Genomic DNA, 15,249 nt, shown 5'->3' with positions numbered 1-15,249 from the left:
TTAGGGCATGAGAATGGATTTCAGGAGACCTGATACATATACTTTTTTATCTTTATATTTTAAAGAAAGCCACCTAAAACTTATAACAAAGCCATGTGGCCCAATTCCAGTCTGTTCTATGTTCTGATGTTCTAATATGCCATGTAGGAAAAGAATTAACTAAATTTAAAACACTCAGGGCCAGGCGAAGTGGCTTACATGTGTAATCCCAGCACTTTGGGAGGCTAAGGTGGGAGGATCACTTGAGGCCTGCTATGTTGGCCAGCCTGGGCAACACAGCAAGATCCCATCTCTACCAAAATTTAAAAATTAGCCAGGAGTGGTGGCACGCACCTGTAGTCCCAGCCACTAGGGAGGCTAAGGTGGGAGGATCACTTGAGGACAGGGTATCAAGGCTGCAGTGAGCTATGATTGTGCCACTGCACTCCAGCCTGTGTGAGAGAGCAAGAGCCTGTCTCAATAAATAAAATGTTCACTCAAATGAACATTTAATTCCCTACAACCTTTGGTGACCAATATACAGATATATTTTATAGGCCTACTTTCACAAAATGTTAATTATACCTGGTATTCCCACTGCACAACAACAGATACAATGAAATTTAACCAAGGGAAATATTTCATATTAAGGGTAAATCATACGCCACTAAACCAATCTATAAAGGGCTGGGCAAATATTTTTTTTCTTCAATGTTTGTTGTTTTGAACCATTTTTATTTATTTATTTTAAATACCCAAAGCACTTTGCGTCATCTTTGGCTCCTTACCAAATTGACAGTAACAAATACATACTACATAGGAGCATCGATAATCTGCATTTCACTGGTAATACATCAATGTTAACTATGTTGCGTTTGTTTGTTTGTTTGTTTGTTTGTTTTGAGACGGAGTCTCACTCTGTCCCCCAGGCTGGAGTGCAGTGGTGCAATCTTGGCTCACTGCAACCTCCACCTCCCGGGTTCAAGCGATTCTCCTGCCTCAGCCTCCTGAGTTGCTGGGATTATAGGTGCCCGCCACCAGGACAGGCTAATTTTTGTATTTTTAGTAGAGACAGGGTTTCACCATGTTGGTGCCAGGCTGGTCTTGAACTCCTGACCTTAGGTGATCTGCCCGCCTCAGCCTCCCAAAGTGCTGGGATTACAGGAGTGGGCCACCACGCCTGGGCCCAGTGTTTACTATGTTTCAAGATAAAGTACTGAATCAAGATTAGGTTGAACCTTTCTAAACAGTCAAAATAATAAGCTTAGAGGTTTTAAATCTGATGTTCAAAAGGCATCTACTGGAAAAAATATACCTACCCAAATCATATTCCTGCACGTTGCTTATATATCCATAGAGAGGGCAGTGACCAAAGATGACCAGCATGACCACTCGGCCATTCTTCAGTGTAACAATGTGTGCAGAGTGCCCAACCACTGCATACTGCTCCTTTGCCTTAGGGGTCAACAACACCCATGATTCATTATGAATGTGAAAAACTCTCAACTCATTGGTCACATTCCCAGTTGAATCAATTTTTCCTCCATACATGTAAATTTTATCCTAGGAAAAAAATGCAAACAAAATTTTTTAAAACATTGAAAAGATTAAATCTGAGAACAGAGAAGAACAAAAGCTCAATATTATTCTCAGCTTAAAAAAGGTTAGTCAAGAAACTAAAAATAGAACTACCCTATGATCCAACAATTTCGATACTGGGTATATATCCAAAAGAATGGAAATGAACATATCAAAGAGATATCTGCACTCCCATGTTAATTGCAGCACAATTCACAATAGCCAAAACATGGAATCAACGTGTCTATCAATGGATAATTAGATAAAGAAAATGTGGTGTATATATACACAATGGAGCATTATTCAGCCGTTAAAAAGAATGACATCCAGCCATTTTGTAGCAACATGGACTGAACTGGAGGTCATTATGTTAAGTAAAATAAGCCAAGCACAGAGACAAATATCACATTATCAATCATATGTGGGAGCTAAAAAAGTGGATCTCATGAAGATAGAGAGTAGATTGGTGGTTACCAGAGGCTGGCAGGCTGGTGGGGTTGAATGAAGAAGGAAAAAAAGAATGTAAATATATTTATTACCACCAAACTGTACACTTACAAATGGTAAAGATGGTACCATTATATACGTATATTTTACCTCAGTAAAAAATAAATTAAAAAAAATTTTAAGGGTTAGCAAAAGGCGCCTTTCAGTGAGTTACTAGGAAAAGGATAAAAAAAGGAAAAAGGGAAATAAAACTAATCATATTTTACATCTCTAATACTTCACCAGTTTTCTTGGACTTCCTCACATGAATCTTTTATAGTATAAAAGGACTTGGAAAAATAAAGTTGCCTCATCCTACCATCTATCTATAAAAATGAGGAAATGAAAATGTTTGTTCAGCCACATTACAATGTGGCTATTCTTGGCTAAACTTGCTTATGAGAATAAAAGCTAATCTACACTTTTTAATCTACATCTTTAACCATTTAGTGCCATTATTATAATACCCCATTACAGTTTGAAGCCATTAAAATCTCTTGAGTTAAAAAAGTTTCCATTTTAATTTCTACTTATAACTTAGCCAATTATATAATGCCCCCAATAAAAAGTTTTCCCCAATTAAAAACCAACACTGAGGTAGCTTTTCAACTATGTAATACATGAAGTAACTGAGGAAAACTTAGTTTCTTGCTTAGCACAGAGTGGAGATGCTTTACCTTGTATAATGCCAAAGAATGACCATATCTAACAACCACATTGTTCACAGAACGGTTTAGTGGAAGCCACTCCCTAGAAGCAAGGTCATACCTACAAAACAAACAGATCATATTTTCACCCAACTAATAAGACAGAACATCTCATACTATTTTATTTGTGACATAATCCAGTTTGGAGATGCTCACTAAATCTACCATGGATGTAGGGGGGCACTTGTCACCTTCACAAATAAACCTGACACCTGGGCCCACTGGACAAGTGTTAACTCAGGAAGAGGAGCTGGACTACAAAATCCTGGGAAAAGAAAGGAATACAAAGCTACTGGAAGGTTCTAACACTTCCTGAAAACCTCTTCTATACACAGTCTAAATCATTTAAAGGTTGCATTGTACTCAAGGGACTCAAAATTTTATTACAATAACTTTTCTTTTATTTAATCATGAGAAACTGCAGATAGGTACCAAAAAAGGGATGATAATTAAGTAAAAGAAAATTACTAATCTTTCCTTTTCTTTATATATATATAATTTTATAATTTATATATATAAATTTCCTAGTAACTTTATATACATTTTCAAAAGCCAGAATACCATTATAGCATTTCACTTGTACTACGAATATAAAGACCTTAAAATACAAAAATGCCAAAAAGAAAATAATTTATAATCCTGCCATGCAATTTATACTTATTCATGCATTATTCAATAATCACATTCAATATCTTAAAGTACTCACTTTTGAGTTTTTGCTTTTGAGAAAAACTCTACTGTTTTTATAAAAATCATACATGTTCATTATAAAGAATGTAACCAATACAAAGAATAAAGAGCTAAAAGTTTTTTTAAAAAGATGCCACATTCCATGATCTAGAAATAAATATCATTAAGTAAACATCATTCCAGACATCTTTCTATGCATATGAGGATACTGTTAATAAAGTGTTGATTTTAATTATTTTCATAAAATAGAAAAAAAAACAAAAAGAAATGATATTGTTATATCTTAAGTAAACGTTTCTTTTCTATAAAAGTTTACCTGGATATTCCAAGTATTTAAAAAATCTTGAAAAACATTATCATATATAAGCATAAAGGTATAAGAAAGTTTATCACAATAGCAAAAAAGAATACAAATAAATGTCCATCCATTGAAAATCAACAAATAAATGGTAATATATCCAGATAGATAACATAAAGAATAAGTATACAGAATGAAAAATATACTCCAGCAACATATGTCAACATAAATCTCAAAACAATGTTAAGCTAAAATAGCACACTGCAGAATATTGTTTCTATAAAGACTAAAAGCAGAAAATTTATTAATTCTACTATACTTTCATATATCTGTAATGTATAACATATATGTAAAGTATAACATATATATGAAAGTATGAACAACTGACACCAAAATCAGGATACAGGTTATCTCTGGGACTTTGGAGGGACATGCAAGGGACTTCAACTGTGTTAGCAGTGTTTTAATTTCTAACCCGGTGGTGAATCCATTGGTGTTAATTTTCTCTAAGCCTTTCCTTTTATCTTAAATATTTTATACATGATCTGAAGCAAATACAACAAATGGTGACAACTATTAAATATTAATTGCACGTAACTATTATTTTACATATTTTTGGAATATTGCACACTTAAAAATACATGAAAAATTATTTAGAGGTTGAATTTAAAGTTATATGCAATTTATTTTTGTACAGAATTCACTAACTTCTTGCTTTGAAAGTTGAAAAATCTTAGCACTCACATTGCCTCTCATTTCTTCTTCCAATTTTTGTTATAAAATTTTTACAATGTCCAGGTCCTTAACATTTGCACTACATTCAATAACAGTAATTCCATAGTTATTTAGTCCTGAATTTTAGCTGACTCAATCTCCTCACAGTCCTTTTACCACAACTTCTCTTTCTTGAGCTCTTCAATTCTCCTCTGGATTTCACTGTCAAGAGGGTTTTTGTTTTGTTTTGTTTAAGTAGAGCTCATAGTACTCTTTCCCTGAATTCACTCTTGTTTGAGAATATCCGCCTGCCAGCTTTACAGCAGAATGACACCTTGGCTGGGTACACTATTCTTGGACCATCCTTTTTTTCCTCCAGAACTTTGCAGATGTTGCTCCCTTGAACACTGCTGGTACTGAAAATGTTGCTACGGAGAAGTCTGTGGCCAGCTTATTTCCCTCTTTTTTCATGGTTTGCTTCTCTGCCTGGAAGCCTGAAGAATTCTGAATCATTCTCATTCTCTCTTCTTCTCTGCCTACCCGCAACCTCTATTTTTTTTATGACATGATATTGTATTTTACTTCAAATAGAAATAAATCCATCCAGGAATATGTTTTTATAAAACGGAGTGCATACCACTGCAAAGCTTTTTTGGAATTCTGGCTATGAAAGGTTTTTCCTGAGAAGGACTCATATAGCTTCCAACTACACATATAGACTTTATGTTCAAGCCAGAGGCTTGTTTCTGTATGTTTAAAAGAAAGGAAAGAAACAGAGGAAGCACAGAAACAGGTCTCCACATTTCTGTTAAAGGGCACGGAGAGTGCCCAATCTGTCTCTTAATGTATTTTGCTCCTCTTCTGTCAACAAGTCAGACCACGAGCTTGTCAGAGACACTTAGGTGCTGGCAGGTCCCCATAATCTGGCTAAGGTGAACCATCAGAAGACACTTAAACAACATGCTGTTAATTATCTCTCAACACAGAGAAAAAAAACATAAGACAAGAACGATACTGATGCAATAAAACATAAATTCCAAGTACGAGATAAATGCTCCTTCTGGGAGCTGAATCCAAGATAACAGAATAGTGAACAACTAATTCTAAGACCTAAGCAAGCAAATAAGCAAAGATAGATTCCAGAAATTCAGAAAAAGATGTCTTCCATAGAGTGACAGCACCTCCCTCGACCCCTCTAGGATGGCTGGCAAGCCAATGACCATCATGTACCACAGGGTACAGGTTTCAAACTCCATAATGGCCTGGTAACCCAATCGGGCCACCTAAAGACCAAGGCAAAAGGCTCTGTGGAGACTAGACATGACCCCACACAGCAGATAGCACAGAACTACCTGAGGCCTCCCAAATAATAATTTGTCCTTTATCCCAAAAGTTCAATGACTTTATTTTTCTTGGATACACTCCAAGCACAAAAAGTTCAATAACTTGATCAAATCAGGTTTTGTCATGAAGAAACTATAAAATTTTTCTGAAACACCTTGTGCTGTTTCAATTCGTCTGTTACGTATGTTAGGTTCTTTTCTTCAGTGACCGCAATTATAGTTCTATTTGATCACCTTCTGTCCTTTGTGTGTTTTTGCTTTTCTGTTTTTTTTCCCAATGTATTACTACAATTATTTCAACCGGTCAGTAATTAAATTTTCATTCTAATTTTTGCTGTATCTAATTTATTCGTATTTCTTTAGGCCTACAACCTCCCAATTCTTCTGTTATTATCATCTTGTCTTCTAGCTTGTTTTTCTGAACTCAAATTCTCATTAAGTTGATCTGCAGCACGAAGCAGTTGGAAGGAATCTCCTTCTGCTCCTTGAAGCTGCTTTTCCTCCATGATGGGTTCTTGTTAGATTTTACAGGCTGCAGTCTTTCTTCCTCTTTATTTTTTCATCACAGAATATTTGCACTAGCTACGATGCCACTTCTTTCATCTTGTTTGAGGTTACACATAGCTCTCCAGACATTTTATTTGCAAAGTGTGGGTGATTTCTCAATTCTGTTCCCACTGTATCTAAGACAAGTTTATCGAATTTCTATCCTTTCCATAGCTTTAGTGTGAGGGCTGGTATTTTATGTTCTATCTACTCTTCTGAAGTCTAAGGAAATGTTGGGGCTCAGATGAGAGTGCAGTCTGTTAGAATAAAATACCCAGACTCTCCTCTCCTCTGAGATTTTGTTTGTGGTCTACCACAGTGCTCAGATCATATTCTAATTTAAATAGAAGCTCTGAGTTCTGGGTAGGGAATCAGCCACTTGGTCAATTTCTCCCCCTTTCACCTGATCCTCCCCAGCAACTATGTCTCCTACTCTTCAGTTACAGTCAAAAACAGTAATGCTCACTCAGTTTGCTTCCTTCCAGATTTTGGGCTATCACCGAGAATTATCAGAATCTCCCCGAGTGTGGTTTCTGTGGGGTATGTAAGAGGTCAGGTCACACTTGGTGTTCCATGAGCCTGCTTTAACATTTATTGGATTCGGTGATGCTACTTTGCTTATTTGGTTGACTGCTGATTGATTTCTTACTATTTTTTTTTAAACTTAAAAAAAGCTTTTCTGCTCAAGAGAAGGAAATTTGGTAATGAAGTTCAACTGGCAATCTTAATCCAGGGGACCAAGACCACTTATTTCACAAGAGGACCATTGGGTAACAAAATGGGAACTGCTTTTTAATGCAACTAAAAAGTTTTGAGTTAACAGGACTGTGAGGAAAATGACAGGAAGAGCAATTCCTAAAATACTTTTATGTAAGAGTATAAATGACTATAAAATCTGTAATCTGGCTGGGCATAGTGGCTCACGACTGTAATCCCAGCACTTTGGGAGGCCGAGGCGGGCAGATCACGAGGTCAGGAGATCGAGACCATCCTGGCTAACATGGTGAAACCCATCTCTACTAAAAATACAAAAAATTAACTGGGCGTGGTGGCAGGCCCCTGTAGTCCCAGCTACTCGGGAGGCTGAGGCAGGAGAATGGTGTGAACCTGGGAGGCGGAGCCTGCAGTGAGCCAAGACTGTGCCACTGCACTCCAGCCTGGGCGACAGAGCGAGACTCCATTTCTAAATAAATAAATAAATAAATAAATAAATAAATAAATCTGTAATCTAAGTTCCAGAAACACTACTTCTAAAATGAATCACTAAATTAACTTTTCATGAAAGTTCATTATTTGGAACTATGCTAATATTTACGTGAAACAAATAAAGCTGTAGAAAATCATGTTTTGATCAGTAGAAAAAAAAAGTTATGATCTAAAAAACAATGTGGCTCATGAAGTATGTCAGTCAAAAAAAAGTAATAGGTGATATTACTATTTCCAGGAACAGATGTTTGTGAAGGAAATAAATCATTTACTCCCCCGTTTATCTGATAAATACCTATCTGAGTACCTTCTATGAGCTAAGCTCTGAGTGCAGTGAGTAAACAAGGTCCCTAACCTTGAAGAACTTGGCAAAGGCAGACAAAGAGCAAGTACAACAGTGTGTACTGACATAACAAAAAATCACTAACACTGCCATAAAGAAAATGAGGACTATAAAAAAGAACAGGGAGAAATGTCTGAACTGGATGGTCAGAGAAGATCTCTCTGGGAAAACCACACTGAGATCTAAAGGGTGAGAAGACACCAGCCCTGAGGCACAATAGCAGGAACAGTCTAGACCAAGGGAAGGGCAAACACACAGGCTCTTAAGGTAATGATGTACACTGTACGTTTTGGGTAAGAAAGCAGGTTGGTGGGGCAGGAGTGCTGTGAATGGTGGCAGGAGAGGAAAAGACTGAGTCTGGGAAGGTAAACAGTGGTCACATCATGCAGGGCCATTAAGTCCAAAGGCAAGACACTGATGGGTTTTAAGAAGGTAGTAAATGATATTATTTATATTGTTAAATGGCACCCCAGTTCATGTTTAGCAATTTGATTAATAGGAATAAATGGAAATGAACAGATTTGATAGAAACCTACTGCTGAAGACTAAGTAAGAGATAACAGCAGGCTGTACATAAAAAGAATAAATATGACATGTATTTGGTGACAGAGTTGAGAGGGCTTAATATGAAATTATGGTACGAAGAGAAGAACATATGGAAATACCTAAAGATTCCCAGATTTCTTGCTTCAAGAGACAGGGAGGATGTTAGGGTAAAATCACATAATGGTAAATATGTGCCTTTCATAACATCTAGTATAACAGCAGAAGGCACAATCACTTTCATGCCTTTAATTTTACCTTCTCTTCTCATGGTGGCAGCACTAGAGGTGATCAGATTTGGGACAGATTCTAAAGGTAGAGCTAACAAGATATGACCTATTGTGTCAGACAGACACTGGGGTAGTCCTCATGATGTCCACCTCCTGGTATTCATAACCATGTACAATCCCCTCCCCTAGGAGGTAAGCAGGATCTATGACTTGCTTTTAACAAACAGAATATGGTGAAGATGATAGGATATCATTTCTGTGACATCCATCCTGCTAGCAGACTCAGTCTACAGACTCTTCTTGTGGCCTGATGAAGTAAGCAGCTATACTGGTGAAGCTCAGCTGACAAGAAACTGGGTGGCCTCTAGGAACTGAGGTAAGCTCTAGGAGCTGAAGGCAGCCTCCGTAAATTAAGGACAGCCTCAAGTCAATAGCCAGCAGAAAGCTGGGACCCTCGGTTCTATAACTACAAGGAAATTGATTCTGCCAGCAACCTAAGTGAGCTTGGAAATGAATTCTTCCTCACTCAGGCCTCTAGATGAGAATGCAGGCCAGCTGACACCTTGATTACAGAGGACTCCTGACCAACTGAAATGGTGATAATAAATGCAAACTGTTTTAAGCTGCTAAGTTTGTGGTAATTTGTTATGTAGCATGAGATAACTCATAAATATACCAATACGGGGTGTGAAGAAACCAGAAGTCACAGATGACCCAAGATTTCTGCCTTAAGTAAACAGAAGGATGGAGTGGCCATTAACTGAGATAGGGACATCTGGGGGAAGAGCAGCCTTGAGAAAAAGATGAGTGTGGGACATGCTGAGCATAAGATGCCTAGTACACAGCCAGAAGGTTGAGACATCAATTAAAGAGCTGGAGATAGGGGATCAGGTAAAAAGTCTAGGCTGCAAATACAAATTTGAGAGTCACCAAGTATAAAGGCCAAGATACTATATGAGGTCACCAAAAGAGTGAATAAACAGGCAGCAATGGACCAAGGGTTAAGCCCTGGTCTGACATCATTCAGAAGTCAGTCAGCTGAAGAGAAACCAGCTAAAGAGGCTGAGAAGGAATATGGAATTTAAAAAAATATCAAGGGGATGTGGTGTCCTAGAAGCCAACTAAAGAAAGTGTTTAAGAGAGGAGGGAAGGATTAACTGTATCAAATGTTGGTGCCAGATCAAGTAAGATAAGAACTAAGAATGGAAAATAAAAAATTCAGCTCCTAAGTCACACTAGCCATATTTCAGGTATGAAATAACCACATGTGGCCAGTGACACAACAGGGTAAATACAGAACATTTGAATGATGCCTGAAACTTCTAAGAGACAGCACTGATCTACAGAAAAGATGACCATAAAGGGGCACAGATATAGGTGAAGGGGAAATGTGGTGGTAGGAGTTTGTGGAAATCGTTTTCTGACCTTTATCTTTCAAAAGAGAAGCAGGAAGCAAGGCCATTAACTGAGAATGAAAACAGAAGGAAAGGTGGTAGGAATCTGAAAAATGAAAAGAAGATATTAGAGTTAAGAAGGAGAACAGGAGAGGGAGAGAGAAAGAATCAATGAATTATGGACCCATGTGGAGATCAAACACTGTTAGGGTATTAGAGAGAAATATCTGAAAAGATTGAAAAGTGTCTCAGGTAAGATTCCCTGCAAGCAGAGCTGGAGATAGAGATTCCTGTACAAGTGATTTACTGAGGGAATACTCTTTTGACAAACATCAGGAAGTGAGACAAGCAAGGTAGTAGGAAGGAGAGGATAAGTAAAAAGGTGGTCTCAGTTGAAGTACAGCTTTGGCCTGATCCCAAGGGGAGCCCTGGAACATGAATTTTCCCATGTAGAAGCAGGGTCAGACTCATGTACCTCCATCCAGCCAGTCAGCAGCTGGGGGCCAGGGTGACCATCCCATTTCGTCCAGTACTGAGGGGTTTCTTGGGATACAAGACTCAGTGCTAAAACTGGGAGAGTTCCAGGCAAACTGGTTGGTCACTACACTAGGGGACATCCTGGGGATAGAGCATAGTATTCTAGGTGTTCCTGGGTAAGACAGCTCCAATCTGCTGAGAGAATTCTTCAGAGAAAGGGTCAGCTATGAACTGACAACAGCCAAATTGCACAGCATCAGGTGACTGGGTGCACTGCACCAGCCAGGTAAAGATAAACAGATCTGGGCAAGGCACCAACAGTGTCCACCACAGAAGAAGCAGGGTGGAATGTGGAACGTTTAGAAATGAGATTATGGAGGGGCTGCAGTTATTGATAATGACACAGTCTAAGAGGTGCCCACACAAATGACTTGCTGAGGCAGAGTCTGGAAAGAGCATGAGCCCCTGAACAACTCTGGGCTTCCTCTGGGTTGTCCAGCCAAGAAAGAATAGACCCTGACAGGTCTCTTTCCCCCCAGAGGGAAGGGGGATGTGTAAGAAAAGCTCTGTAGAGATCCAATCTCCTACGAGATCTCTGGGTGCCACTTGTGCCACTCCTAGGGCTGGCAAACAGCTCTTCTGACGAAAAACATGAAAATGCCTAAAATCTGTGTACCTAAAAACTGTAATAAGATGTGACTTTAAATTCATATTCAGGAAAGCATTTGTTTTCCAGGCAAAGAAAATAGTTTGAATCTATGTATGGGGAAAGAAAAGAACCTGGAGGAAATCTACTAACCTGACCTGACCACTGCAGGAGTCTCATCAGAAATTAAAGGGCTCGAACAAAGGCAGCAGCAATGGGAATAGAGATTGGGCCAGTTCAATCCTACACAAAAAGAACGAAGCTGGAGGCAACAGGTTACCCAACTTCAAACTATACTACTGGGCTACAGTAACAGTAACAGCATGGCACTAGTACAAAAACAGATACATAGACCAATGGAACAGAATGGAGAGCCCAGAAATAAGGCTTCACACCTACAACCATCTGATCTTCAACCTCTGTCTCCCAGGTTCAAGCAATTCTCCCATCTCAGCCTCCTGAGCAGCTGAGACTACAGGTGCCGGCCACCGCACCTGGCTAATTTTTGTATTTTTAGTAGAGATGGGGTTTTATCATGTTGGCCAGGCTGGTCTCAAACTCCTGATCTCAAGTGATCCACCAGCCTCAGCCTCTGAAAGTGCTGGGGTTATAGGCGTGAGCCACTGCACCTAGCCTGACCAAGTTTTATTATAGATGTTGCTCATGTTTCTCTGATTTTGCTAAAGTAGTTGTGTGATGTGTTTTAATGACTATGTTTGGAGGGATGCAGAAACTAGGCCACCACTGCCATATTTCCAGAATCCCTTAATGAACAGATGCTGGGTTTTTTGACAATCTTCATTAATAGAAAATGCCTAGAAAAAATTCCAGGTAATAAAATCAGCAAGATTAAACGTTTATAAATTTTTTTCTACAAGTCCACCTCCATAGCTAATTCCACTATGACAACACATATTCTCCCTTCCAAATGAGCAGCACGAGATTAGCAAATAGACCTTGAAGCCTGGGACATAGTAGACAATGGTATAATTTCCACTAGCAAACTATAAATTCAAACCATTTGACCTTGGAACTATTAATTAAATTAAAAGATAAAATAATCCCCTACTTATATAGTACTACATATACTTAAAGCAAAACATCAGAGACAGTATTTGAAAAGAGGTGAATGCTTATCATGACAATGAATTTTTTGTAGCATTCAATTTTAAAAACTCAACATATGTCAAAACACTTTGAAAGACTACTACCAAAATATTAACAGGGATTTTCTTTAGGTAGTAGAATGACTGGTGATTTATTTTTGCTTATCTGTGCTTTATAAATTTTCAAAATAAAAAACTAAGCTTCTTGCAAAAATGTTTAAAACGACTTACGCTAGAACCATGTTATAATCTGAGTGGTTGAACATATATCCTCCAACAACCCACATAATGTTTCCATTGACCACAGCTTTATGAGATGCTCTGGGGAGCTTTAAGTTAGAATATTCCTCTCGAGTCCAAAATGACTGGTTAGCTGGTACAGGAACTGAACATCCAGGACCTAATAAAAACATAATGAATTAGCTTCACAAAAGACAGCTTTAAAGCTTACTGCATTTCAAGTTTTAATTATCTAAATGTAACAAATATTTAAATAATAGTCTTTCCTTTAGCATTTAAATATCAGACAAATCCTTTAATTTGTTATTTTAATTTATTCAGGGTATTGACCAAGGGTAAATCACATACTTTCTAATGATGACTTGACTATATCCAGGTTAGGGTTTTTTTGGTAATGAAATACCTGCTTAAGCAACTCTCAGGAGAAAGCACAGATAAATAAATAACTAACTCACATGAAAAATCTTAAGGATAAAATAAACAGTTATCCCTCAATATCCACAGGGGACTGGTTCCAGGACCCCCTTGGTATCAAAATCCACAGATGCTCAAGGTCCCTAATATAAACTAGTGATGTAACACTTGCATATAACCTACACACATCCTGCCATATACTCTAACTCACCTCTAGATTACTTATAATACTTAACACAATGTAAATGGTTGTTTTCATATGCGTATCTTTTATTTGTATTATCTTTTTTTTTTTTTTTTTTGAGATGGAGTCTGGCTCTGTTATCCATGTTGGAGTGCAGTGGTATGATCTCGGCTCACTGCAACCTCCGCCTCCAGGGTTCAAGACATTCTCTTGCCTCAGCCTCCCGAGTAGCTGGGATTACAGGTGCCTGCCACCATGCCCACCTAATTTTTGTATTTTTTAGTAGAGACAGGGTTTCACCATGTTGGCCAAGCTGGTCTCGAACTCCTGACCTCAGTGAGCCGCCTGCCTTGGCCTCCCAAAGTGCTGGGATTACAGGCATGAGCCACCACACCCAGCCTGTATTATCTTTTATTGTGTTTTTTTCCTGAATATTTTCTACACATGGTTGTTTGAATTTGTAGATGCAGAACTTGTGGATATGGAGGAATAAGTTTGATAACTAGACCCGGGAGCAATCATACACACTATCCATCTTCTGGTAAATCAAAAAACTTAAACAAATTGAAGAAACAGACTCCATTCTTGGGAGGTTTGGCTTCTGCTGCAATATTTGCACAATGGTAGATACTGAAATTCTTCAATTATTAACTCTAAAATGTCAGCCAAACCCAACAAACTAAGGTATTTAAACCAGCATATTTCCTTTCAAAGTAAAAAGGTTCTGAGGAAGGGGTAAGTTTACAAGAAAAATCACCAAATTAATAACAGTTATTATCACTCACCCCTTAAATAATTCCCTAAAGCTTCTTTAATTATTTCTGTAGATAACTATTAGCTAACTCCTTTAAGATTCTAATGTATAACTGACACCAATTTTCTCTGAACTTAGAGTGTGTTTCTGAGGAAATATCATTATTGTCAGCTCTTGTCCGATCTCCCAGCTTGGCTCTCTGCTACATCCTTTTATAACTGAGTCCAAGTTCTCCAACTTTCACAAACAGGATGCAAAAAATGGCCAACCCTCCATAATTCTAAAGACCATGACCACACATGTATGAAACCGAAATTCATAAGCAGCTAGATAGAGGGATGTTTCAAGCTTAAATGCTACCTCGTATTTGATTAATATAAGTTATATAGGTGGTAAGAATAAAGTCAATCTATAATTTATTTAGTGGGAATGTTCCATAAATGGAAGAAAAAATAAAAATGAAAGAAGCTCCTACCCTGCCAGTCTGAGAAGCAGGAGCATCCTCTGACATCACTTGAATTGCAGATGCCTCGATGAGGAAAACCACAGTTGTCTGTACAGTGAGGAATGTCACATGCTTCACCTTTCCAGTTTTCAGAACATTCACATTCAACAGTATCGCTGCTATTACTGATCTTACACTCTCCTCGGCCTGAGCAGTTATTCGGACACATACCAAAACTGTAAAAATAGCAGGGAAAATTATATTAACACAACGCAACGCTTCTATTAACTTAGCATAACTTCCTCCCACACAAGTTTAAGAATCTCACTGTCTCAGTTCATTCACAAGTGTAACTGCAGTACTTAAGGATTCAGTCCAAATGAGTTTGCTCAACACTGCATAGCTAGAGCCTGAGGTACAAGTAATGAAATCACATCAACCCTGCTGGATTCTCATAATAAGAGGATAAGAATAAATAACTCATAAAGTCAAAGAAATTAAAGGAGGTAGGAGATTTGTGCAGAACTGTTAGCTCCTCATGGGTGGGAGGACTATCCTATTCTTCTTGGTAGCCTCCTAATGATAAGCTTTACAGAGTTGCTGAATTCATGCTTGGAAGTCTGGGAAGGAAAAGAATAAAACAAACTGCCAACAATAAACTACCATCCTCATGGTACATATTCCTCTGTACACTCTCTGAAAATTTGTATTTAATAGAATTTAAGGTTACTGCCCAGATTGGTATATTTAAAATTCCTTAGTAATTTTATCTACTCATTTCAGATGGAAGAAGACAGGCTAGTTTAACTTAATGTAAGAATTGAACTACGGCCAGGCGCAGTGGCTCACGGCTGTAATCTCAACACTTTGGGAGGCCGAGGTTGGCGAATCACGAGGTCAGAAGTTCAAGACCAGCCTGGCCAACA

The 15,249-nt window shown here is 38.1% G+C and overlaps 1 protein-coding gene across 5 annotated transcripts in view; it reads right to left on the bottom strand.

Moving 5' to 3' along the window:
- The window catches only part of ATRN (attractin), a 176,590-nt gene that overhangs the window by 88,740 nt on the left and 72,601 nt on the right, over positions 1-15,249 (bottom strand). For all 5 annotated transcript variants that reach the window (XM_003316779.6, XM_016937358.3, XM_009436735.5 and 2 more), the window contains 4 exons: positions 14,354-14,559; positions 12,518-12,686; positions 2,721-2,811; positions 1,299-1,542 (listed from right to left, as the gene is read on the bottom strand). In XM_003316779.6, coding sequence (XP_003316827.2) covers positions 1,299-1,542; positions 2,721-2,811; positions 12,518-12,686; positions 14,354-14,559 — 710 coding nt within the window. The remainder of the gene's footprint in view (positions 1-1,298; positions 1,543-2,720; positions 2,812-12,517; positions 12,687-14,353; positions 14,560-15,249) is intronic.

The sequence above is a fragment of the Pan troglodytes genome, chromosome 21 (assembly GCF_028858775.2).
Source record: "Pan troglodytes isolate AG18354 chromosome 21, NHGRI_mPanTro3-v2.0_pri, whole genome shotgun sequence".
Taxonomy (NCBI): Eukaryota; Metazoa; Chordata; class Mammalia; order Primates; family Hominidae; genus Pan; species Pan troglodytes.
The sequence above is the reverse complement of the archived record's forward strand: the minus strand, read 5'-3'. Positions and strand labels throughout refer to the sequence as shown.